At 37.9% G+C, this 27,868-nt stretch overlaps 2 protein-coding genes across 2 annotated transcripts in view; both read left to right on the top strand.

Moving 5' to 3' along the window:
* Positions 1–723: 723 nt before the first annotated feature.
* Positions 724–8,692, top strand: LOC113431869 (alpha-1-antitrypsin-like). The gene is made up of 5 exons (XM_087952129.1): positions 724–754; positions 3,118–3,747; positions 4,641–4,908; positions 7,327–7,474; positions 8,430–8,692. The coding sequence occupies exons 1-5, from the start codon at positions 733–735 to the stop codon at positions 8,613–8,615; spliced, it is 1,254 nt and encodes a 417-aa protein (XP_087808255.1). The 5' UTR covers positions 724–732; the 3' UTR covers positions 8,616–8,692.
* Positions 8,693–14,688: 5,996 nt separating this feature from the next.
* LOC113419691 (alpha-1-antitrypsin-like) overlaps positions 14,689–27,868 on the top strand; it is a 36,384-nt gene continuing 23,204 nt past the window's right edge. The window contains exon 1 of the mRNA XM_087952130.1: positions 14,689–14,796. Coding sequence (XP_087808256.1) covers positions 14,775–14,796 — 22 coding nt within the window. The 5' untranslated portion in view covers positions 14,689–14,774. The remainder of the gene's footprint in view (positions 14,797–27,868) is intronic.

Below are 27,868 nucleotides of genomic sequence, written 5' to 3'. Positions count from 1 at the left end.
TATCTATACTCTATCTACCTATCTATCTATCTATCTATCTATCTATCTCTCTATCTTTTATCATCTAGTTTCTGTCTAATTTCTATGCCTGCCCATCTTTAGCAAGTAATCCTGAGTCACAAACAAACATAAAACAGTTAAAAAACAATTACAGTATAATAAAAATTAAACATATATGGCTGCTGAGAAAAAGCCATCACATATATTAATTGTAGCCAGGAGACAGGACCCTTCACATCCTCAGGGCCCCAGGAAGAGGAACAAAGCCAGTCTTCAAGGATTTACAAAAGGCTGGCAGGACAGGATTGTCCCTGATCCTAACTAACCAGCTATTAGAAAAAGCATATGTACCTAATTTTTGAAAGCCATAGCTATAGGCCAAGGGTCTTCAAACTTGACAAGTTTAAGACTTGTGAACTTCAACTCCCAGAATTCCTGAGCTAACATGACTGGAGGAGGAATTATGGAGAGGAGGACTCTTCCATAAGTCTTAAAGCTGTCAAGTTTGAAGACCCCTGCGTATAGGCAATCAACATTAAACGGGTTCCTGAACTTTTCATTTATTTCGATTGCTGAATAAGCCATTTTTTGGTTTGCCAATCTTTAGGCAAAGTTTAAAATAAATATGTGTGTATACCTTTGGTTAATGCTTTACTGAGTATTTCCACACCATTCTGCAATCTGATGTGCATAAATAGCAGAAGAAAAAGGACAAGAGGCCTGTTTGAATGAATGAAAGTTCTCCATAGAGACAGTGAGTAATCTCATGGGGTAGAAGTGTGGGTTTAAAGTCACTTTATAAAGCTTATTTGTCTTTTCCTGTAGTTTTACAAAGGTTATAAAGTTGAAGAGACTTCTAATGTTAGAAGTGTAGTAATCATGTATTCTTATATTTACAATGCTATAAAATAGCATTTTAATCATTTTACTAGAGTAAACAGTTGTGCATTACCTCAGAAGAAAATACTATTTAAAAATGTGTGTGTGTGTGTGTGTGTGTGTGTGTGTGAGAGAGAGAGAGAGAGAGAGAGAGAGAGAGTTCACTGATACAAATAAAATAATACAATTTTCATTGTAATGCAAATTTAAGCTCTGAATTGGTGTATGTAGAAAGAATGCAGATTACCTAATTATTTACGTGGGAAAGTAGCAGAGAAAATAAGTATTTATTTTGTAATACATTTTATGTATGTAATACATTTTGCATCATAAGTCCACATGAAAAACAAAGAAGTATAGAACTTTATATATTGTTAATAAAGAGTAGAACAGATGCATTTACATATTAAGATTTTATATAAAACATAAAATTATCGTTAAGAAGACAGGAGAGGAAAACTATTTTCATTTGGCAAAATATAAATACAGAGTCTAAAACAGGGTAGGCAACTATGGCAACTTTATGACCTGTGGACTTCAACTCCCATAATTCCTGAGCTAGCATAGGTATGCTGACTGAGCAATTATGGGAGTTGAAGTCCACTGATCATAAAGTTGCCATAGTTGCCCATTTCTGCTCTAAAGTACTTTGCAACATGTATAGTTGAAGTGAGAGGCAGGTGACCAATGGCAGGCTTTGTGTGGGCTTCCTCAGAGAGAATCAGGAGGGGGTCAAGCTATTTTCCAAAGCTCCTATACGCCAGACAAGGACTAATGGATGGGAACTGAACAAGGAGAGATTCAACCTGGAACCAAGGAGAAATTTTCTGACTGTGAGAACAATCAACCAATGGAATAGCTTCCCTTCGGAAGTTGTGAGAGCATCATCACTGGAGGCTTTCAAGAAGAGACTGGACTGCCATCAGTCAGAAATATTGTAGGGTCTCCTGCTTGGGCCAAGGGTTGGACTAGATGACCTACAAGGTCCCTTCCAACTCTGTAAATTTGTATCTGTATCTGCTAAATATAGGTGTAGATTCAACAGCTGATAAATTGTGAGATGTGCTCACAAAGTACGGGTGCCCATATGCAGCATTCATCAGAAAAGGTCAGGGCTTCTTCGCCCAAGTGACCAACTGCCATTTCTCTTGAATCGAATATGTGTTTTGATCTCTGCTAACTAAGTGGTGCCTGGAATTTACTCTCACTGATCTAAAAGGTGCCTTTCCTCTAGCTGTAATTGCCCTGTTTAGGATTTAAGTTTTTTTTAAAAAAAAAATCCTTGAATAATCTTGCACTTTTAAAGAAGCCCATTAAAAGAAAAAGAAGGGGAGTATTTCCTTTAAAAAATAACAACAACCAGAGGTATGATAGCAGGTTGTTAAAATTATATTTGTCACCCAAATTGGCAGCAATGTCCTCTGGTCCTGAGCATTCCAGATTTTATTGGTAACAAATCTTATAACGATTAAATATAAGGTTAACATTTTATTACCAGTAGAAGTTTTTTAAAAAAGAATGACAGGTTTTTAAAAACTCAGCCCAATCTATAGCATTACAACAAACTCTGGCCCTCCTAATCTTATCATGAATGAATCTCAGAGGCCTTACTGATGCCCCAAAGGTTTCTTGGGTTTTTTCTTTCCTTGAAAATATTTTGTTGTGAAGAAGCTTCTTGGATGAAAAATGAAATGTTTTCAAGGAAAGGCCAGTGGCCTTTTGAAAAGCACCTTTCAGACAACCATGACCTGGATGATTGAGAATCTCCACAGACATTTATCAAAGCTGATACATCTGTGTGTCAGGAAGTGCTTATGGTTGTTATTCTAAATATACAGAAAGGATATGGTTTTTCCAGAGTCAGCATGGATTATTTATATATTTGAATGCTGGATGTTACCAAATTTATATAGGGTGGTCTTCACCTTTAATTCCTCCTGCAAGTAGCTAGGTATATATTGCACTGCAGATAGGTTGCACATAATTAGCTAAAATATGTACCAAAAATGGTCATGACTACAACATGATGTGATTTGAAATAAGTACAGCATAAACTTATATTACGACATTCTTGAATTGAAAAAACATAACAATGTATGATCAACATCCTTTCATGCTGACCTTCAGCTAGAAACCAAAATACTGCAAGACTGTAGCAGAAAATGTATTTTACAAACACAGTTTATGATAAAAGTTCTTTCTTTATCCCAATTTTTTTTTTTTTTTTTTTTTTTACAGAACGAATTATCAGCAAGATGAACAGAATCATTCACCTGAGCTTGGCCTTGATGGTGTTTTCTCTCGTCAGCCATGGCCACCATGATGTCGATCATCCCCACGATCATCATGACCCTAAGGCTGCTATCAAGATCCAGCGCAATGTTGCTGATTTTACCATTGAACTCTACAAAATCCTGGCTGCAAGATCACATGAAGAGAACCTTATTTTCTCACCCTGCAGCATTTCTATGTTGCTTTCAGTTCTGTTATTAGGGACAGACTCTAACACTCATGCAGAGATTTTAAATGGCCTTGGCTTTAACCTGACACACATTCAGGAAGATGAGATCCACCAGGGGTTTCATGAACTTCTCCATGTGCTTACGCATTCAGAGAAGGATTACAAGCTGGATATTGGGCAGGCCCTGTTTTTAAAGGAAGGCATACAGCCATTGCAGACATTTTTAGATAAGATTAAGGAACTCTATGAAGCAGAAATCCAAACCACCAAGTTTCAGGAACCAAAAGAAGCTGAAAAGCAGATCAATGATTATATAAAGAAAAAAACACACGGGAAAATTGCAGAACTAGTCAAGGATCTTGACCCAGAAACAGTCTTTGTTCTCACAAACTACATATACTTTAGAGGTAACCTTCACAAGGAAAAGGAATGATTCCTTCACTAAAGGAAATATCCAAAGATGCTATTTGAGACAGAGTAAAGCTTTTTAAGTTTGGTGAATGAGGGATGGAATTGCTCAAATTCAGGAAAAAAAAACATAATTTCTAATCAACACAAAGTACATGCACTGAAAAACTACCACAGTACAGAAATTTAAGTATATTCTTTAGCTATTGTATAACTACTTCACTACTGGGGGTTGTACGAAACAGAAACTGTGCACTGTTTGTAACTACATTACATGGTTTTTCACTTCTGTGGTATTATTTTAGGAATGGTGGTTCCAGTTTTTGAAAAGCACCTAAGAGAAAGACCTCTTATCCAAAGTGGCATAACTGATATTATCTCAGACTAGTGGGCATTATTCCAGTTCTTCATAAAACTGGATTATAAATGCAACTAAAATGTACCCTTGTAGAGTTTAAAAACAACAAAAAGAGAAATGGACGGACTATTCTAAATAATTCTTCTTGATGTAAGATCACAGGCTACCCCTCTCTATATCTGAATAGCATATAAGTCCATAGGGCTGTGCAGAATTTAGAATGGGTGTTTTTATCTTCAACCAAGGCTGAAGTAAAATGTATCATGAAAGAAGGTACCTGGCCATTTTCTTCTGACACCAATACAGCAGCTGCATTGCTTCACTGCCTGACCAGTATTTATGCTGTGCGTGTGCAGAAATCGGTCCCAGCTTTGCAAGTGCTGGTCAGCATAAGCAAATGAATGCAGAGCATCTTACTAGTTAAATTATACCACCTCTTTGCACAGCATCTTCTTGAGGGTGAACCTAATTCGCCTCCTGCAGGTTTGATACGCTTATTCAGATACGACTATGGGTCTTTTTTGTTCTCTTTAGGCAACTGGAAGACTCCTTTTGATCCAGCGTTCACAAGGGAAGAGGACTTCTTTGTGGATCACAACACAACTGTCAAAGTCCAAATGATGCACAGGACCGGTTGGTTTTACTACTATTTTGACGAGCAGCTATCTTGCACAGTACTGATGATAGGCTACAATGGTACAGCCACCACCTTTTTTGTTTTGCCTGATCCTAAAAAAGAGAGGGAATTGGATGCAAGTCTGTCAGTAGAAACTCTGAAAAAATGGGCAAAGAATGTACACAGGTAACATTTCTTTTTACTGCTTCTATATTTCTCCATAGTTAGTATATTCTTAAAGGATAATTAAAAACGGTTTAGTGTCCATGCGTTCTGTGCTATGTTCATCCAAAAGGTTCATATCTTGGTATTGTTCCCCCATGTATGAGAATGGAAATTTGCTCATTAGTTCTTAATCATATTAACAATTATTCTTCCTTCCTGCTTGTTACATGTTACCACATGTGTTTGCAAAATAGTTCGAGACATGCCATTCAGAGATTGATATGTTCCTGTGGAAAATTCTGCACTGTTATTCCAAAGTGGTGAGAGAATATCCTAGAGGACTGAATGATGATAGAAGGAGGGGGCTTTGGTGAGGAGATGCCAAACCCACCTCAAAAGCCTCACACCAAGAATAAAGCAGAGGGCAGTAGCTCCCTATCTCCTCTACATAAAAAATATAAATATATATTTGCTCAAGTCCCATTTGGCCTTACAATGTTGTGTTTGATCCTTTCGTAATACTCTGATACTCCACTAGTTTCTTGCAATCTCTTCAGTTTTATTCCTGTGTCTTAATTAATCTCAGTGAGACCGGCATCTGGGTCTGCCATAGAGGTACAATTCTGCAAAATGGTGACTGTAGCATCATGATAGAAAAGTGGTGGGGTTTGACACTTGATGTGGTTACCATCTTGTAGATTTTGGTGTTCCGTGCAGACACTGGCAATTAATTCCCTTTCCCAGATCATATCAACAGTTCAAATTAGAGGTACTAATCACTTGCTGATCATAATTTGGAGCAGTAATTCTATAGGAAAGTGAAACATCAGGTAGTGCCTGATTTATAATATCAGTTCATCATTTCCCTGGTTAATCTAATCAGTTTATGACTATGACTTGTGTCTTCCTGCACTTTATTCCTGACTTTATTTTTGGGAAGCTGGATGTGAAGGTTGCAAATGACAATCACATGACCATAGGACAATCACTATTAAATCAAACATCCCCCCCCCCTTGTTTAAGCAATCTTTCTACACTATGACAGAGGGAGAGGAATCACACAAGAAATCTCTTTAGGCCAGCTTTCCCCAAGCTTTGAGGACTAGTGGGGCGAGGGGGGGAGGGGATGGTTCCGCATGAGTTGTGGGCAAGTGCACACAGCTCCATTTGCACACATATGTGGTGGCACATATGCCCGCTGCTCACACAAATGGAGCTGCCTGCACACACTCACCCGCAACTCATGCAAGTGGAGCTGCGCATGCGCGGGCACTCGCCCACTGCTTCTACGACTCAGTTCCAAATGTGCCGCGGTCCGATACTGGGTCGCAGCCCAGGACCCCTGCTTTAGGCAATCAGCGGACATGTCCTAATACAGAGAGCCCTCATAGAGTAACTACCTTGGACAGTGGTAGTGGAAATGCAACCGTAATAAGCAGTGGTAAAACAAATAATTTCTGACCAATGCACATATATCCAAATTTCTGTGCCTGACCACAATGCACACCAGAATGAGAGTAACATTGTGAGAGCAAAAATCAATACCTACCTGTAATGCATTTCAGTATTACCCAGGGGAAAAAAGGATACAGGTAGTCCTCAAGTTACAACTGCAGTTGCGCCAAAAATTTCTGCTGCTAAGTGAACTGCTGAGTTTTGCCCTATTTTACCACCTTTCTTGCCACAGTTGTTAAGTGAATCACTGCAGTTTTTAGGTTAGTAACATGGCCGTTAAGTGGATCTGGCTTCTCCATAACATTTGTTAGTCAGCAGTTGGCAAAAAGTGATCACCTGATTCCAGGACAGGTGATACGAGACAGTTGCCAAGCATCTGAATTTTGATCATGTGACTATGGGGATACTACAATGGTCATAAGTGTGGAAAAACAATTATAAGTCACTTTTTTCTGTGCCGTTATAATTTTGAACAGTCACTAAACAAATTGTTATAGGTCAAGGATGACCTGTTTTAACTATCGGATGAAAGTTCTTCAAGCTTGTTGGAAGCAACTGATGTAATGAAAATGAAACTTGAGTTTTATTTTGGTCTGATACGTTATTTATTGATTTATTATATTTCATTTGCTTGACCTTCTTATATGTTGATGTTTTAATTTAGTTGTAAGTCACCTAGTCCTAGAGTCACCTAGTGGTTGGGCAGCCTGTAAATTCATTCATTCAATCAGTCTGATATTCATTTTGACAACAAAACCTGTTGATTCCACTCAAACATTTCAAACAGATCCAAAATGGTTGCTATGATAGCAACTAATACCAAGGATTTCTCTGTTAAAAATCCAGCTTCCATGTGACAATGATGGCTTTGTTATTTATGTTGTGTGTGTTTGTGTTTGTTTTACTGATATTAGTAAATATTACTGGGTGTCCTTCTTAACTTTGCGGCATCTAGAGTGAAAATGTCTTTCTGTCTTTCTGAAGGGCTACAGCATCGGTCTCCATCCCCAAGTTTAGTATTTCAGCCACGTACAGCTTAAAGGAACCCCTCTCCCAGCTCGGTATTACTCAAATCTTTACCGATCATGCCGATCTCACTGGAGTCACCGGGCAGCCTTTGAAACTGTCTAAAGTAAGTAAAATGTTTATATTGTTTGCATCATTTCAGGCAGGTTTTCAGCAAGATGAAGCCAGATTTCACAGAAGCAATGTTAATGAAGGGGACTATATGAAAAGTCTCACCCTTGCCAAAAAGAAAAAAAAAAAAAGAACGTTCCCTTCCAACTGCCATTTTGTAAGCAACGTATGTGCATCAGATTGTCTTTCTGGCATCATTTCGTGCTTGTTCATCATTACAAAAAGGATAAAGATTGAGATGGCAGCTGTTTGTTAGTGGCTGAATTAGAGGAGGCCTACTAGTAGCCCCAGGTAATATTAGACCTAGGTATCCTGACCTGTGGATGAGGATGCTAAGGTTCAAAGATAGCCATGGCAAATTGTTCTGCCCTGATCTTTTTCTATTTGAAAAATGGTGTCATTATTATTATTATTATTACCTTTATTGTCAGAGTACAACATGTGTACAAAGAGATTGGCTGAGCCTCCCTTCGTGCACCCCCCGCAACACAACTCACAGTGAGAACAGAAGTCCCTAACCCAGTCCCAATCTTATTACATTATATGACCTTGTTGCACAACGCAACGGCCCTGCAAGTCTGTCATACTATGTTGAAAGTGCTTTGATTAAAACATGCATTAGTTATAAACATTTCTTTGTTTAAGCCAAAATATTGACCAACAATATTCACTTTTGGAACTTTAAAAGCTATTTAAATTTCTTCAATACTGTTTGGTTCCAATATTCAATAATATACAAATGGGGTTTCTTTGGTTCCTTTCTCTCCTTTTTGCCTTGAATGACTATATTTTACCTCGTTCTTTTCACAATGGTTCAACCAAGCATTTTGTTTAGCATAGTTAACATAGGCCTAGTAGTGCAAACACAGAACAGTGTAACAAGTTGTCATCATTTCTGAAATATTTTTCTCTATGCCAAACTTTGAATGTTTTTTTTCTTTTTTTCTCAGGTTACCCACAAGGCTGTGTTGACTGTTGATGAAACTGGAGCTGAGGCAGCAGGAGCTACTGCTGCAGAAGCCATTCCTATGTCATTGCCTCCAAGCTATACATTTAACCGTCCTTTCCTAGCCTTCATTTTTGATAAAAAGGTCAATGCTACATTATTTGTGGCCAAGATAAAAAACCCAGCATAGCCGTAAACAATAACAAAACCCCAGAGTGTATTGGATTTTGAATTCAGTTCAAAAATAAAATATCATTGGAACATGAATTTCAAAAAAAGAAGGATTTGGGTGTTTTTTTTAATTTGCAAAGGAAAATTAACAAACCTATTTAGTTCCTGTGTGAATCCTCATATGAAATGAAATGGTTTATAAATAGAAAATAAAATAAATGGGGAAGTGTTCAGGTGGATTGTCTGTAGACTGATGGCAAAACTGAGTAAAATAGTCCCAAAAATATAAAAAGATTCATTTCCTTTGATAATCAAGATTAACTAGACCAGGGGTGTCAAATTCAAGGCCTGCAGGCTGGATCTGGCCCATGGGTTGCTTAAATCTGGCCTGCAGGGCCCGGCTGGAAATATCAAAGGAGCAGTTCACAGTGCCTCTTCCAGCCAAAACAGGCCATGGGGAGGGGCATGTGCAGGGGTGGGATTCTACCAGTTCACACCTATTCGCTAGAACCGGTTGTTAACATTCTAAGCAGTTTGGAGAACGGGTTGTTAGAAGAAATTACTGGCCTAATCCTGTAAGGAAGGCAGGAAGGAAACATTCTGGTGTTGCTTACAGAAACTGCCTCTCCGTTAACCCTTATTACATTCTTGGCAGGATTAAACTTCCTGTCTCAGGAACTTCTCTGGAGTTTTTCTTCCCCCTCCTTTGCTGGTACTCTGCTTGTGTGGAGTGACCATTCAAAGTTACAATGGCACTGAAAAAAGTGTCTTATGACCATTTTTCAGACTTACGACTGTTGCAGCATCCCCACAGTCATCAGAGGCAAGACGAGGAGATGCGTGCCTCAATGTGAGTGATATTGAGTTGGTCACACCCAGCCAATAACATGACCACCAAGCCACGCCCACCAACTAAGCCACACCCACAGAACCGGTTGTTAAAAATTTTGAATCCCACCCCTGGGCATGTGGCCCCCCTGTGGCCAATTTTCAGCCTCCACAGCTTCCTGCAGCACTCTGTTGGCTGAAAATGGGCCGCACGGAGGCCCTGCATGGCCCGTTTTCAGATGGCAGAATGCTGCAGGAGGACTGAATTGGACTGGATTACAATTATGTGGCCTCAAGTAAGTGCCTGATCGGGATAGAAAACAAGCAACATCCTATGTTAATACTACAGTTTAATGCCAGATTTTACATATTGCAAGCCCATTTAATCTACAATCAACAATCTATAATTGACAGCCATTTCTATTTACTATCCTGGAAATTTATGTCTGCTATTAGATCTTGTATTATCATGCTATTTATGCTATTGTGTTTTTATTATTAGTTGAATAATAAAAATACAATAGTATAAATAGGTTTTCAGCCTGGAAAAGCAATTTACTATTAAACAATGAGGTATAAATTTAGAAATAAAAAGTTTAGTGGAGTATGAAGAATAAGTAATAAATGTTTCCCAGTAATATCTGATAGAAGAGATAGGAAAATGGTTATAGTAAAGAACTGTGCAATGAAAGAAGAGAAAGGAAAAAATGCATCTTGAGCCTGTGTCAATGCCCACCCTGGCCACTCCCACCCTAGCTACGCCCACCCAGGGATGGGATTCTACCTGGTCGGACTGATTCTATAGAACCGGTTGTTACGATTCTGTGCAGTTCTGAGAACCGGAAAATTGCGCCACTAGCTGGCTCCTCCCCTCCCGGCCACTCACTCCTTACCTGGCATGCACGCCATCCAACAAGCCTCCCTTGTGCCTTCGCCTAGTTTTTGGTAAGTTGCTATTTTTCCTTTTTTTTCCACCATCAGCTGTTCTGACTATCACTGTGATATTTAGATTAGCTAGAAACCAGGAAATAGTTGGATTTTTTGCTTTCTAGCTAATCTAAAAGCAGAGCTGAACCTTAGGACTGAAGCTTCTATTTTTCAGCGCAGGCAAATAGATTGCAGAATGGTAGATCTCTGAGTGAATCTGTGATTCTGGGAGCAACTCAATCTGCCTGCCTGCTTTGCCTGATTTTGAGTAAAAGTTGCTCTTTTTAAAAAATAATCAATTCAATATTTACATACATGGTGTGTATTAGTTAATTTTGTGAGTTTGCTTGCAAGCAAATTTTATGTGACAGACCATAATTTCAGCTGGGAAACTGTGAACATCCTAGAATAGGGGTGTCAAACTCAAGGCTCACGGGCCAGATCCAGCCTGCAATGTGGTCAGATACGGCCCATGGGGCCGGCCCACATCACTTCAGCCCCATCTACCCAATGCAAAGAGGAAACATCGGGCCAGCATGGCTTCGTCCTGGTCTACCCAGTGGGGAGTGGCCTCAACTGGCCACGCCCACCCAGTCAGCCACACCCACCCAGTTGGCCATGCCTACCCAGCCCCCCAAGGTCAACCACAGCTCGGATGAGGCCCTCAATGAAATTGAGATTTTAGAACAGTCATAGAAGAAGCTAAATCCTAGAACAAGCCTGTCCTAGAACAAGCTAAATCCAAAATGCTAGGGAATTCCTGGAAGCCGGGCCCTCAGAAAAATCAACCATCAACAAACACATAAAAATAAGCCAAATTTAAGATCATTCAAAAAAGACTATTAAAGAAGTTAAAAGGAAACGAAAAGACAAGAATATCAGTAACAAAACCCAGATAAGCAGGGATTAACACCAGGCAAACAATCAAAAAGAAAACAATACTTTAATCAAGGAACTACCAGAAAAAAAAATCAAATCCCCATCAACCACATTGCCAGGACAAGTTTATAAACTGGGGGCGAACTCTGCACTCACTAGCACTGAAGAGGTTACCTAATCGGACAATGAAACATCTGCAGGCAAACAACCAGGCTCAGTGAGCTCCATGGACCCTACAGTTCAACCTTAAGCTATAAATATTATCTTCTATTGATAAGGAGTCTAGAATGAAAAACAAGGATGGTTGAAAATACTGCATATATTTATTATAGAGAAGATGTTGGGAGCCAAAATATGTATCTTCATTTATCTGAATAGTTGTAATGTAGAAGCAGGGCAGAATTGTTCAGAGTTGCATCATAAGACATAACAAGAAATAATAACTTTAAGAAATAGATTTCTGTTGGACATAACGAATAATTCCTAAAGGTAATAATTATTCAATAATGGAACAGCTTGCCCTGGGAGATGATGGACTCTCCTTCACTGGATTTATTTCAACAGAACCTAGATGGATATCTGTTAGCGCTTAATACTGTAATTGTGAATTCTAGTATTGGGTAAGAGATTGGATCAGATGATTTCTCAAAGTCTCTCCTTCTTCAGGGACTTTCCTACCCTGCTGCCTTTCAGATGCTTTTGGACTATCACTAATAGAATTCCTGATGATATGGCCAAATGATTTAGGGTTGAGCCCTGCCATTTGTAAATCTTTCAGTACTCTCTATCTTACTTGGAATTCTGTAACTCAGTTGCTAATTATTACTAAACTAAGCAAATATCTATGACTGGCTGAACTGGTTCATTGTTATTTGTTCTGCCTTCAGTAAATAATCTAGCAGGTCTAAGTCCTTATGGTCATATGATTAATCAAATAATATTTTTAAATGCAGTTTCTTTATAACATATATAAAAAGTGCCTCAAATGCTTCCATTATTTAGCTTCTCCAGGCTGTATTATGTAAACGTTTCCAATATTTAGAAGTTTCTAATTGATTTAATTTCCCAATTGTAGAATGTAGAGTGATCATGGTCCCAAATCAGTCAAACAAAATCATAGCAAATTTATCGACAACATAACCATAATTATTAATCATGATGCTAAATAATGTTTGCATGTTCAGGATCATCCTAATATGATTAAGAAACAGGCACAAAATACTAATGCTGCACTAAGGAACATCTTCTGCACTTCCAATACATTACTGGTGTTGCTACTGTAAAAAAAAAAAAAAACTATTAGCCTTAAAAGGCCTTGGTTTCATCCAGCAGGGACATTCTTATGATTTAAAATGATTAGATTGAGTCATGGAAAGGATCATTTTTACTCTGAATGATTAACGGACATAATGATATCTTAAATGAGTGAAAAAACCTTGAATATTATAATTTAGAATTTAGAAAGCAATTGGCTGTCTTCCATTTTCAGGAGAAGAAGCTGTTGTTCCCAGTTTTTGGGATGTCAGAGGAGCAGAAGATTGGAAGCTATTTTTATGATATTTTCTCAGTCTTGTGGAATGGCCTCCTGTGAAAAGTGTGTTTGACCCTAACTATAGTCACCTTCCAGAAGCTTCTTAAAATGAATTTTTTCTGATAGGTTGATCAGTTGAGCTCTGATTCCAAATGCATTCTGAAATGCAGATTTCCCCATTTTTGATTATTGTGTTTTTATACTTTCAATATTATTGTTATTGTTGTTTTTGATGGTGTGAGATTCTGAATGTTAATATACAATTGCAACACACACACACTCACATTTATGGGGGGAGAGAGAGAGACAGAGAGAGACAGAGAGAGAAATTTGCTTGGGTTTTTTTGTATTTATAAATTAATTCATAAGTACAGGATTTTCTTCTTTAACTAAACCTTTTGTCAATTCTTTAACAGGATCCTAAATGTTCCTTTCTAAATCTTTGGACTTGGTGTTGGTGGCTATAAATCTAAAAGAAATACTGTGCAGTGGTTTCTATTCTCTGTTCTAATTGTGATCTAGCTGAAGTGTTCCAACCAGGGGAAAATTATAATGGAGCATTGAACGTATTGAATTATTATTTTTTCCATCCTACCAAATGCTTATTGTGTGAACTAAACTAAAAAAAAAAAGAATTGGATCTGTGTTCACTTGCCAAGCATCTGGCAAACCATACAGGTCATATTTCTGTGATGTGAAAGTACATGCAAAATGTGTTTATGAGGACCCAGGATTCTCTTCATTTGCAGGGATTGAGTGTGTTTACATCTATTAAAAAAAGAATTACTACACATGCATTGTAGTACATAGCAGCAAATGTAACATGCATGAAAAGTTCATGTCTGAACATCCAACCCTGTGAAAGTTCAGCTTGTATTAACATACCCTGCAGATTATGTCCAATCCTGGACAGTAGGTTAGGAGAACGATAGAAAGTTTCCTCTTCCATTTAAAAACCATCAAGTCCAAACCAATTTGACAAATAGAAAATTATTAAAAAGGGAGAAGAAGGGATGTTTTGTTCCCTGTCAAAAGAGCAGAGTAATGGTTAGATGGGTAGATCGAATGCATACTGTTTTACTAAACATAGTAAACCTAATGAATTTCCATTCCATCATTGTTATCGTCGTCATCATGTGTCATGTGTGTAACACACATACATCCCCACAGACACCATTTTTGCCATTTATTGGGAATGTGGTTCATCTTTTTTAACTAAGCAAGTCACTATCTATCTATCTATCTATCTATCTATCTATCTATCTATCTATCTATCTATCTATCTATCTATCTACTATCTATCTATCTATCTATCTATCTAACTATCTCTCTATCTTTCTGTCATCTAGTTTCTGTCTAATTTCTATGCCTGCCCATCTTAAGCAAGTAATCCTGAGCCACAAACAAACATAAAACAGTTAAAAAACAATTACAGTATAATAAAAATTAAACATATATGGCTGCTGAGAAAAAGCCATCACATATATTAATTGTAGCCAGGAGACAGGACCCTTCACATCCTCAGGGCCCCAGGAAGAGGAACAAAGCCAGTCTTCAAGGATTTACAAAAGGCTGGCAGGACAGGATTGTCCCTGATCCTAACTAACCAGCTATTAGAAAAAGCATATGTACCTAATTTTTGAAAGCCATAGCTATAGGCCAAGGGTCTTCAAACTTGACAAGTTTAAGACTTGTGAACTTCAACTCCCAGAATTCCTGAGCTAACATGACTGGAGGAGGAATTATGGAGAGGAGGACTCTTCCATAAGTCTTAAAGCTGTCAAGTTTGAAGACCCCTGCGTATAGGCAATCAACATTAAACGGGTTCCTGAACTTTTCATTTATTTCGATTGCTGAATAAGCCATTTTTTGGTTTGCCAATCTTTAGGCAAAGCTTAAAATAAATATGTGTGTATACCTTTGGTTAATGCTTTACTGAGTATTTCCACACCATTCTGCAATCTGATGTGCATAAATAGCAGAAGAAAAAGGACAAGAGGCCTGTTTGAATGAATGAAAGTTCTCCATAGAGACAGTGAGTAATCTCATGGGGTAGAAGTGTGGGTTTAAAGTCACTTTATAGAGCTTATTTGTCCTTTCTTGTAGTTTTACAAAGTTTATAAAGTTGAAGAGACTTCTAATGTTAGAAGTGTAGTAATCATGTATTCTTATATTTAGAATGCTATAAAATAGCATTTTAATAATGTATACCATTTTACTAGAGTAAACAGTTGTGCATTACCTCAGAAGAAAATACTATTTAAAAATGTGTGTGTGTGTGTGTGTGTGTGTGTGAGAGAGAGAGAGAGAGAGAGAGAGAGAGAGAGAGAGAGAGAGAGAGTTCACTGATACAAATAAAATAATACAATTTTCATTGTAATGCAAATTTAAGCTCTGAATTGGTGTATGTAGAAAGAATGCAGATTACCTAATTATTTACGTGGGAAAGTGGCAAAGAAAATAAGTATTTATTTTGTAATACATTTTATGTATGTAATACATTTTGCATCATAAGTCCACATGAAAAACAAAGAAGTATAGAACTTTATATATTGTTAATAAAGAGTAGAACAGATGCATTTACATATTAAGATTTTATATAAAACATAAAATTATCGTAAGAAGACAGCAGGGGAAAACTATTTTCATTTGGCAAAATATAAATACAGAGTCTAAAACAGGGTAGGCAACTATGGCAACTTTATGACCTGTGGACTTCAACTCCCATAATTCCTGAGCTAGCATAGGTATGCTGACTGAGCAATTATGGGAGTTGAAGTCCACTGATCATAAAGTTGCCATAGTTGCCCATTTCTGCTCTAAAGTACTTTGCAACATGTACAGTTGAAGTGAGAGGCAGGTGACCAATGGCAGGCTTTGTGTGGGCTTCCTCAGAGAGAATCAGTGCTAAAATGATCCCCTTTCCTACTCCAGCCTGCCATTAAACCTTTGCATGAGCTGAGAAAAACCTGTAGTTCTAGTTTGTAGAAAGCAAGGCAGCTTTTTTTTTTTTTTTTTGCAAGCTAGGAAGTTTTACTTTAGGTACAGTATAAGATTTTCTTTCCAAGTCAAGTTCTCCCCCTTCTCATTGTTTGCATTACCTATCTCAAAAGTGTGGAAAATGGCCCTTTTGATTTTCAGCAGTCACATGCTAAATTTTTGAGAAATCCCCAAGGGCTACAAAGTAAAAGGGAGGGACTTCAGGGATGAAACAGACTTTCACACCCTAGGGTAGGAGGACAAGGCAAGATAATAAGGGTAAGATACAGAAAGGTAATCTGGAGAACAGGTTTGCATAGAGCATGGCAATTGTATAGGCCCTTTCATTTTGAGTTGAAGCTCAGGGTTTCTCTGTCATCACCCATTTGTAAAGTACAGAAGTGAACCAAGATGATTAGGGGACTGGAGGCTAAAACATATAATGAACAGTTGCAGGAACTGGGCATGGGTAGTCTAGTGAAGAGGAGGACCAGGGGAGACATGATAGCAGTCTTCCAATACTTGAGGGGTGCCAGAGAGAGGAGGGGGTCAAGCTATTTTCCAAAGCTCCTATACGCCAGACAAGGACTAATGGATGGGAACTGAACAAGGAGAGATTCAACCTGGAACCAAGGAGAAATTTTCTGACTGTGAGAACAATCAACCAATGGAATAGCTTGCCTTCGGTAGTTGTGAGAGCATCATCACTGGAGGCTTTCAAGAAGAGGCGGGACTGCCATCAGTCAGAAATGTTGTAGGGTCTCCTGCTTGGGCCAAGGGTTGGACTAGATGACCTACAAGGTCCCTTCCAACTCTGTAAATCTGTATCTGTATCTGCTAAATATAGGTGTAGATTGAACAGCTGATAAATTGTGAGATGTGCTCACAAAGTACGGGTGCCCATATGCAGCATTCATCAGAAAAGGTCAGGGCTTCTTCGCCCAAGTGACCAACTGCCATTTCTCTTGAATCGAATATGTGTTTTGATCTCTGCTAACTAAGTGGTGCCTGGAATTTACTCTCACTGATCTAAAAGGTGCCTTTCCTCTAACTGTAATTGCCCTGTTTAGGATTTATTTTTTTAAAAAAAATCCTTGAATAATCTTGCACTTTTAAAGAAGCCCATCAAAAGAAAAAGAAGGGGAGTATTTCCTTTAAAAAATAACAACCAGAGGTATGATAGCAGGTTGTTAAAATTATATTTGTCACCCAAATTGGCAGCAATGTCCTCTGGTCCTGAGCATTCCAGATTTTATTGGTAACAAATCTTATAACGATTAAATATAAGGTTTACATTTTATTACCAGTACAAGTTTTTTTAAAAAAGAATGACAGGTTTTTAAAAACTCAGCCCAATCTATAGCATTACAACAAACTCAGGCCCTCCTAATCTTAATCATGAATGAATCTCAGAGGCCTTACTGATGCCCCAAAGGTTTCTTCGGGTTTTTTTTTCCTTGAAAATATTTTGTTGTGAAGAAGCTTCTTCGATGAAAAATGAAAGGTTTTCAAGGAAAGGCCAGTGGCCTTTTGAAAAGCACCTTTCAGACAACCATGACCTGGATGATTGAGAATCTCCACAGACATTTATCAAAGCTGATACATCTGTGTGTCAGGAAGTGCTTATGGTTGTTATTCTAAATATACAGAAAGGATATGGTTTTTCCAGAGTCAGCATGGATTATTTATATATTTGAATGCTGGATGTTACCAAATTTATATAGGGTGGTTTTCACCTTTAATTCCTCCTGCAAGTAGCTAGGTACATATTGCACTACAGATAGGTTGCACATAATTAGCTAAAATATGTACCAAAAATGGTCATGACTACAACATGATGTGGTTTGAAATAAGTACGGCATAAACTTATATTACCACATTCTTGAATTGAAAAAACATAACAATGTATGATCAACATCCTTCATTGCTGACATTTAGTTAGAAACCAAAATACTGCAAGACTGTAGCAGAAAATGTATTTTACAAACACAGTTTATGATAAAAGTTCTTTCTTTATCCCATTTTTTTTGCAGAACAAATTAATACTACAGTTTAATGCCAGATTTTACATATTGCAAACCCATTTAATCTACAATGAAAAATCTGATTGACTGGACTTGAACCCAATTAATGTGATCTTCAAATGAGCAAAGGCCTGCCAGGATCCTACAGTGAGATAGAATTGTAGAATAGCCCCAAGGAGATTTCAGTCTTATCAAAACAGAACCTTCCTAAAACTTTGGAACCACAGTTCTCCAGCATCCCTATAGTAGCCCAGCTAATATGGTATCATAATCTGGAAGGATATCCAAAATCTGACAAAGAAATTGGACAATTCCCACCTTTTCCGCAGGTATGAATCCCCAGCTGTAAGTGAGAATAGGAAACTTATCATCAATTTCCTCGGGTGAGAGGAAACCTCCCTGGTACACATTTTTGTGTACAAATATTTTCTCTATCACAAATTTCTACCAGTTCAAACTGTATTCATGCTACCCCAAGTAAGGCCACCTAATTTTCTATAGATAAAGTGATGGACTTTTCTCTATTTATCCCTACAAGTCATAGAAACTTCTCAGAATTCCTCAATTTTTAAACTGTCACATCTGAATCTGAACACAGGCTCCGTTCATTTTTGCCATTAGGATAATCTTTATGCAATTGCCCTCCAGCTGGTGGCTGTTTGCATTTGATTGATTAGACAATTGCAGAATCAACCACTAGTTGGTTTAGGCAGGTGTAATTGCAAATGGGCCCAAGGATGATGGGGGGGGGGGAGGAGAATGGCATTGAGATAGCATCAAGATGAAATCATAGTGAATATTGTTGGCATTGCCTAAACAGAGAATTTTGAACACTTCCAGAGAAATATGAATTGATGTTGACTGTATTCCCGCCACCACCCATGGACTACTTTTCTATCCTAGACATTCACTAGCTAAATAAAAGGGGAAAGTAATACTTCCTTTGAGTTGCACTCAAATTCTGGACATATCTGGACATTCTTTTCACATCACAGATGTGATGTGACTTTGCACTGACTTCTGGGAGATTTTCTTGATTCCTCAATTCAGGACCAGTCCTTTCCTACCTAGGTGATGGCCTACTAACCAAGGCTGAACTGTTTTAGTTTTCAAGACTAGGCCAAGATTCTGCAACCTTTCGAGGTTTGGTTGAACAAAATATACTTAAATTATTGAGAAAGAATTCCAGTGTTGTCAAGATGGGAGAATTGGTAGTGACACATTCAAGAATGTAAGAGCATCTCGTAGAGGGTCATGTTCTTCTTGCTGACAATGCCATTGATCCTGATAACTGGATATTGCTTCCAACATCAGAGGCCATAATGTTCTTGATATTGGCTGCTATACATCCTGAGTAGCAGGGAGGTACTGCTCTCCATTTCTCTTATGAACCAGTCAGGCCACTTTTGAGGTAAATACTCCCACACCCCTTTCACATTTGTAAATTAGGAAAGGTACTGTTTGTGGAATTCTAATCCATAAACCTTCAGCATTCAAGTGCATACTTGTTCTTTTTCATCATCCAACTCACTTTCATATCTCCAAAATCTACTATTGCAATATATTGTATTTATAGAGTAATTATACTCTCAAGCATGCTCTTTTGCATCTGTGGCAACATTGCACCACACGGTTGTACGTATGTAGCAGCCACGCCCAGAAAAAGGTTTGTAGAGATTTAAAAAACGGTTAACTTTTAACTTTTGTTTTTGGCATCAGGGCTGCTCTGTGTACCCTCTGCGTACCCTCAGGATTGTTGTACTCTCTTCAGGAAGAGTTGTATTCTCTTTGCAGAGCCTTGAAAAAGTGAAAGCAGCTTTTTTAAAAATTCTACGAAGTGCTTCAGCCCCATCCAGGAACATAGGAAAAGAGTTGGTGGATTGCTTTAAGATGTTGCCTCTCAGTAGCTGTCTTTAGCCCTTTTCTTTTTCATCCTCTTTCTCTATGTGGCTGTGATATGTAAAATGATACCTGTGAAAATATAAAGCTATGGTAATGCCATCTTTATGTTAACCTAAGATAATTTACTGGAATGTTATGTAAGAATTCTCTATTGTTTTGTATAAAGATTACATATTTGGCAGGTTATGCTGACCAGTGTCATGTTAATGACGGAGATTATTGAAAATGGGAATGGGTAAACAGGACAAGGGCACAGATGCTATGCTACGATAACAGGGTTCTTGCGTAGGGAGATATGTAACTTTGATAGATTGTGAACAGGGCAGGAAAGGGGCAGAGACTGTATATTTGAACCTGTATATAAAGCCCAGCCTTCCTGGGAGCCATGTTTTCTGCCTAAAGGTGGAATTCCCTTTTGCAAAAGCTTCATAATTAAGCTCTTATATATTGTTCATGCATCTCCAGATTTCAGTTGTCTGAAATGGTTGATTTTTATCACAGTGGCTCTGTGGGAAGAAAAGGGTGAAGGTCAAATGGCATAAGGCAGTAAAGACAGCTGGGCTGGAATTTCCAGATCATTTGGGGCTTTGTCGACAGGGGGGTGTTTGTGTGGTTGCTTCTCTCCCTTGAATTCTCCCAGGCATTTGTTTTGCACCCCGCTTTGAAGGTTTCTTGGTTGTTCAGTCCATTCAGTTGATTTATACCCCACTATGGAAGCTTCCCAGACATTTTGTGCTTTCTGAGCAAAGTGTCTTTTTGCTGCACTGCTGTGCTAGGATAGGACAGCTACAGCTCCTCTTCCTAGACTCCTCATGCTTGCACTAGCTGCAACACCCCCATAACTTGCATGTGGCCTGCACCGGGATTTCCAGGGACTCCCTCGCCTACTAAGGCACCCCACATTCCACTTAACAATCATGCCTGGAAAAGCCATGATACAGTTTTAAAGTTGAGTCAGGTCATATGGAGAAAGTGCTTAATGGACTTCAGTGATTTATGACCAAAATTCCAGGCTAAAATTGTGGTAGTAAATCAAGGACTACCTGTATTACCACATTCTTAAATAGAAAAATAAAATAAAAAATAAAATATCAATATCCTTTCATGTCGGCCTTCAGAAGCCAAAATGCCCATAAGACTATAACTTCTTGACTTGTATATGTGTTCTGATCAAAGCTAAGGAATTCACTCTCATTTATCTAAAGGACATTTTTCTTATAATTCTAATTGCCTAGTTCAGGGTAAAATAAAACTTGAACAATCTTGCACTTGTAAAGAACCCCATTAAAAGAAAAAGGGAGTATTTTCCTTAAAAAACAACAGCATAAAGATATCATTGCAATTTGTTAAACTAGATAGATATAAGAAAGACACAAGCATAAATGTGCTTGATTTTTATGAACATTTATACATTTCTAAATTGGCAACTACAGCCTTTTCTTCAGGGGTGGGATTCAAATTTTTTAACAACCGGTTCTGTGGGCGTGGCTTAGGTGGTAGGAGTGGCTTGGTGGTCATGTGACCGGGTGGACATGGCTTGGTGGTCAAGTTATTGGCTGGATGTGGCCAACTCAATATCACTCACATTGAGGCACGCATCTTCTCGCCTGGCCTCTCAAGACTGTGGGAATGCTGCAACAGTCGTAACTGTGAAAATCGGCCATAAGTCACTTTTTTCAGTGCCATTGTAACTTTGAATGGTCACTCCACACAAGCAAAGTACCAGCAAAGCAGGGGGGAAAAACTCCAGAGAAGTCTAGTCCTGCCAAGAATGTAATAAGGGTTAACGGAGAGGCAGTTTCTGTAAGCAACACCAGAATGTTTCCTTCCTGCCTTCCTTACAGGATTAGGCCAGTAATTTCTTCTAACAACCAGTTCTCCCAACTGCTTAGAATGTTAACAACCAGTTGTAGCGAATAGGTGTGAACTGGTAGAATCCCACCCCTGCTTTTCTTCAATTAAAGCTTCTGCCATCCATAAATTCTTTTTTAAAAAATTATCATGCATAATAGGATTTTAAATGTTCCATCCTAAATCTTTAGGTTTCATGCTGGTGGCTATAAGTCTAAAAGAAATACTTTGCAATGCTTTCTATTCTCTTTTATAATTGTGATCTAGCTGAACATTCTAATTAGGGGAAAATTGTAATGCAGCATTGAACATATTGAATTATTTCTTTCTTTTCCATCCTGCCAAATACTTGTTATGCCAACTAGACTTTAAAAAAAGATACTGGACCTGCTTCACTTGCCAGGCATTCTGGAAACTATACAAGAATTTCTGGGAAATGGAAGTACATGCAAAGGTGTTTTTGAGGGCCCAGGATTTTTGTTCCCCATCAAAAGAGCAGGTTAATGGTTATACAGGTTGATGAAATGCACACTGTTTTACCAAACATCATAAAACCTAAAGAATTTCCATATCATCATCATCATCAACAACAACAACAACATCTCTATATGTCATGTATGTAATATGCACACACATAAATCCCCACAGACATTTTTGTCATTTATTGAGGATATAGTTCATCTTTTGTTCCTTAGCAAATATCTATCTATCTATCTATCTATCTATCTATCTATCTATCTATCTATCTATCTATCTATCTATCTGTCCAATCCAATTTCCAGGACTGCCCATCTCAAGCAAGTTATTCTCGGCCATGAACAATCCTAAAACAGATAAAAATAATTACAATATAGTGCAAATTAAATATGTATGGCAGCCAAGAAGAGGCATCATAGATATCAATATAGCCAGGCCTTCCGGTTTGTCGGCTTCGCGAGCGGCAGGGATTTGCGAAGCTGCGCGATCCCTGCCGCGCTAGCCGTTTTTGGGGCTCCGACCCACACGGAGTGCGGAGCTAGGCTGCCCTGCAGGGGCAGCTGAAGGTAGGGGGATCCGGAGAAGGGACTGGGGTGTTGCAGACCCCCTCCCTGGCCGGCAGAACCCCCTTTCCCAGGACTGGTGCAGCGGCGGTCCGTAATGGCCGCCACAAAGAAGCTGGCAGCCGGGTAAGAATGCGCAGGAGGAAGTGGAGAAAGTGATTGAGAGGAGAAAGTTTTTCTTGGCTCCTAGGACTCTAAGACATATTTAATAAAATTCCTGAAAAGTATGACTTTCTGAATAATACCTGCCAGAAGAGGAAAAAAGCGGCTGTTTGAAGGTGCTGAAAGGATAGCTTTCCTCTTTTCCTACGGAATAAATAACTGGATATTAAGAAACCTATTTTTTAGGTGGAAATTGGTTTTAAGCGATGAGTGGGAAGAGAGAGGATTAAAAGAAAATATTTGTATGCTAAGACTTTGTTGGAGCAGATGCCTTAAGGATTTGAAGACTAGAATATATTGTAATAAGATTTTAAACAGATTTGGACTTTCTTTCTCTTTGATTGATATTACCCCAGAAGGAGAAAGTGAGAACTCTGCCTTGGTTTGGACTGATTGATAACTTTGGGACTGTTTTATCTTTTTATTTTCTTTTGAATATTCTGGTTGTTGTAAGAAGAAAGAAGGAGAAAAGAAAAGAAAAGATTTATAATGGCTCTTTCTGTTGAGGAACTAAGAAAAGAATATGAACAAGCAAAAAAAAATGGTAAAGATGGTGTGGAAGAAGCTTTCCTTTTCTTAGAAATGGCGCTTACTAATTATCAACAAACATGACAACAGATGAAGACAGCAGAGGAACAAGAAAGAAAGGAAGGAGCCATCTTTAATGAATCTCAGAATTTGATCCAGAAAGAAGGAAGAGAGAAAGAAAAGAAAAGAAGAGAAAAGAAGAAAACTAAAGGACTTAAGGACTTAAGATCTAAAAAAACATTTAAGAAAGGGAAAAATAAAGTGCAAAACCAATATGATGATAGTAAACAAAGGGGAAAAGGAATACGACAGAGAAGGGAAGCCGGTAAGGCAGAGGCTAGAAGAAGGGGGGTAGAAAGGTTTGTTGGGAGAAGAAAGAAAGGGAAAAGGTGGAGAAAAGCTACAATGTTTTGAAATTAAATGAAAAAAGGAATTTTTATGGATAATGGATAAAGTATAATTTTTTTAAAAAAAAGATTTTGCAAGGTACATAAGATGAGATGGTAGTATTGCAATGGTTTAAGAGTTGATAAGAGATTAAAATGTTAAAATGTTTAAAAATGATTGGCTTTAAAACTTAATAATAGGAGAGGTTTAGAATATTGTTTTAATTAAAGAGTTTAATAAAATTATGGTATTGATGTTATTATAAAATTTTATTATAGTATTTTTTTATTATTATTTGGATTTATTGTCTAATTATGCACTTAATTGTGTTGGATGTATTAGTTAGATAGAATGTACCAAGCAAAATCTGATTGGGTATTAGATATTATTTTAAAGATTAATTTGAGTAACTTAGGGGGAGATAGAAAGGCATCATACTCTGATTAATGATTTCAGGAGAAACTGATTTTCTTTTTTTCATAAGGAATGAGACAAAGGGATGATAAAAATGGACAAAAGATACAAATATAATGATTCAAACTAAGATGATTAATTAAGGTAGAATTAAGAAGTGTGAAATATGTGGAGAAGTTAATATAGAAGGCTTAGAATGGTAAATAAAATAAGTAATGATATGTAAGATGAGCATGAATATAATTGAAGTCCATGAAGAGAGAGACACCTGGGTCCAAGTTACTTTCCAAAAAGATTTTTTTATGTTTTGTGTGTTGTGTGTATATGTCTTTTTTGGGGGAGAATTGGTAAAAACTTGTAGAAATATAGAATGAGAATAATGGTAACTAAGTCAGAAAGAAACAGATGAAATAATAATAATGATATTGAATAAGAGTAAAGAGAAGTAAAGAGAAATTGAATAAGAGGTTTTGGTATATTATATGGAAATGGTTTAAAACAGAATCATAATTTATCTGACTTGTTAAATTTACAATGGAAAAAGGTTAAACATGTAATGAATAATGATAATTTGTGTGTTTTAAAAATTAATAAAACTTGTTTTTTTTAAAAAAATATATATAGCCAGGAAACAGGTCTCTTCAAATCTCAGAACTTTGAGAAATTGGTCTGCCGGCACATCATTTCTGGTAATCCGCATACATTTGATAAACATCAGTTTGCATACAGAAAAAAATAGATCTACAGAGGATACTATAGCCATCACTCTTCACACTGCTCTGACTCATCTAGAACAGCAGGGGTGGGGGGCTATGTGAGGATGCTTTTTGTGAATTTTAGTTCTGCGTTTAACACAATTCTTCCACATAGACAAGTGTCTAAACTTCTGGACCTTGGGCTTTCTAATTCAATCTGCCTTTGGATTATGGATTTCCTGTCTGGCCACTCACAGAGGGTCAGATTAGGTAATCATACCTCTTCAGCCCTTATTCTTAACACTGGTACACCACAGGGTTGCATGTTCAGTCCCTTACTCTATACTCTTTATGTGCATGACTGCATTCCCACTCACGCTAGTAATACTATTGCTAAATTTGCAGATAAAACAACAACTTATCTCCGGGGGGGATGAGTCTGCCTACCGAGATGAGCTGGACCAGTTGCTTTCGTGGTGTGGAGACAATAACTTGGTCCTCAACACCAATAAGACCAAGGAGCTTATAGTGGATTATAGAATGAACAGATCAGACATCCAGCCCTTGCTTATCAATGGAGAGCGAGTGGAGCAAGTGGCCAGTTTTAAGTTTCTGGGTATTACCCTAAAAGAGGACCTGACCTGGGGTGCCCACATTGCAGCCCTGGTCAAAAGGGCCCAGCAGAGATTATACTACCTGAGACTTCTCAGGAAATAACAACTGAATGAAAAACTGCTGGTGACCTTCTACCGCTGCACCTGAGAGAGCATTTTAACATACTGCACCTTTGTGTGGTTTGCCAATTGCACAGTGGCAGATAGGACAGTGCTCCAGAGGGTTAATGCCATTGCCCAGAAGATCATTGGTTGCCCTCTCCCCTCTTTGGAAGAGCTTTATAGCTCTTGTTTAATGTGATAATTGGTGCATTCAGTCGTTATCTGGTGGCATAAATTTTTGTATCGGCTTTTGAAGTTGGCAACGTGACTAGATTTGTTTTTCCGCCAAAGTGATCTCTTTTTGGATTGAAGCTTCCTTATTGTTATGGTAATCTGTTTTTTTCTGGGTTTTGGAGTTGTTATTGGTACATATAGTTTGATGACTCTTTTGACTTCAAGTAAAAATATGTTGTAATGCTCTTCAACAGTATTGCATCCAGTGAATACAAACTGCCAATTAAGGGATGAGAGATCATTGTCTATAAGATCATAGTTGCCTTTTTTGAAGTTATAATTGGGGATCACATCGTTGTGTTGATTTTTGTGTGGACGTATGTTGAGACAAAAGTCAATCATGTTATGGTCACTGTTGGAAAAGGGCTCTTTAATTTGTATTCCGTAAATTGAATTCAAACTATTGCAGAAGATGAGATCGAGGCAGTTGTTAAGTCTAGTATTGTTGGTTACTAGTTGTTCCAGTCCCAGGTTTGTTGCAGCATTGTAGAAGGTTGCATGTATGGGTTCAGTTTTACAATCAGCTGAGTGGGAATTTAAATTCAGGCTGACTAATCAGCTAGGTTGTTTAAATGGAGCTGGGTGATTTATATGGAGACTATAAATTCTCCGTGAGTCTCCTTTGTTCTCCCCAATTGGTGGCCGTTTAGAATTATTTTTGGTGATTTGATTTAAATAGAGACTGTAGACATCATTCCAGTTCTTCCATCTTCAGAATTCACACTCAATCTCAGTTTCAAAAGGCAGTTTTCCTGAATAAAAACCTTCTTCACACCTCTTCTACATCCCGCATCCCACATCCCGCGGGAACACAAGGCTTGCATCACTTGCATTGTGAACAACACGAGGTAGTGAGGGGAGGGGGGAAAGGGCAATGGGGGGGAGAACTTGCCCCACTCGCCACACACACCTCGCGTGGCCACCGGGCTGCTTCCTTCCACTTCTTTCTTCTTCTGCTTTTGGCTGCACACAAGGAAAGCAGCCAAAGTCTTTCTTTCTCCCCCAAACTCCGCCAGAAATGAGTCTTTGGGACCATGCAAGGCATCCTGCTCCAAGAGGCTGCGCCAGTGCGACAAGTCTCACAAAGACTCATTTCTGGCAGAATTTGGGGAGAGAAAGAAAGACTTCTGCTGCTTCTGCTGCTTTCCTTGGATGAAGCCAAAAGTCTCTTTCCCTCTGAAAATGGAGCTAGAGACAGTATCCTGTGATCCCAAATAAAGAATGATCAATTGGTAGGAAAACGGAGTGGGGAATTTTCCTGCAGACTTTTGGGGGGATTTTCCCAGGGTCTCTGGTCTGCGGGATTTAAAATTATGAATTTGGTGGCCCCTGAGGTCCAAAATGTTGGCGACCCCTGCTATAGCCAATCAATGTTATGGGTTCCTGAAGGTTTACTTTGATTGCTGAAAAAGCCGTCCTTTTTTTTTTTTTTTTTTTTTTAAACAAGTTTTATTAATTTTTAAAACACACAAATTGTCATTATTCATTACATGTTTAAACCTTTTTCATTGTCAATTTAACAAGTCAGATAAATTATAATTCTGTTTTAAACCATTTCCATACAACATACCAAAACCTCTTATTCAATTTCTCTTTACTTCTCTTTACTCTTATTCAATATCATTGTTATTATTTCATCTGTTTCTTTCTGACTTAGTTACCATTATTCTCAATCTATATTTCTACAATTTTTAACTAATTCTCCCCCAAAAGACATATACACACAACACACAAAACATAAAAAAAATCTTTTTGGAAAGTAACTTGGACCCAGGTGTCTCTCTCTTCATGGACTTCAATTATATTCATGCTCATCTTACATATCATTACTTATTTTATTTACCATTCTAAGCCTTCTATATTAACTTCCCCACATATTTCACACTTCTTACTTCTATCTTAATTAATCATCTTAATTTGAATCATTATATTTATATCTTTTGTCCATTTTTATCATCCCTTTGTCTCATTCCTTATAAAAAAAAAAAGAAAATAAGTTTCTCCTGAAATCATTAATCAGAGTATGATGCCTTTCTATCTCCCCCTAAGTTAATCAAATTAATCTTTAAAATAATATCTAATACCCAATCCGATTTTGCTTGGTACATTCTATCTAACTAATACATCCAACATAATTAAGTACATAATTAGACAATAAATCCAAATAATAAAAAA

The sequence above is a fragment of the Notechis scutatus genome, chromosome 1 (genome assembly GCF_049901735.1).
Source record: "Notechis scutatus isolate UNSWTSFEM ecotype Mainland chromosome 1, rNotScu1.2, whole genome shotgun sequence".
Taxonomy (NCBI): domain Eukaryota; kingdom Metazoa; phylum Chordata; class Lepidosauria; order Squamata; family Elapidae; genus Notechis; species Notechis scutatus.
The sequence above is the reverse complement of the archived record's forward strand: the minus strand, read 5'-3'. Positions and strand labels throughout refer to the sequence as shown.

Coding starts and splice junctions, on each gene's coding strand:
- LOC113431869 (XM_087952129.1), top strand. CDS start 733: ATGAAAGTTCTCCATAGAGACA. Junction 755..3,117: donor GAAAGTTCTCCATAGAGACA/GTGAGTAATCTC, acceptor TTTTTTTTACAG/AACGAATTATCAGCAAGATG. Junction 4,909..7,326: donor TGGGCAAAGAATGTACACAG/GTAACATTTCTT, acceptor GTCTTTCTGAAG/GGCTACAGCATCGGTCTCCA.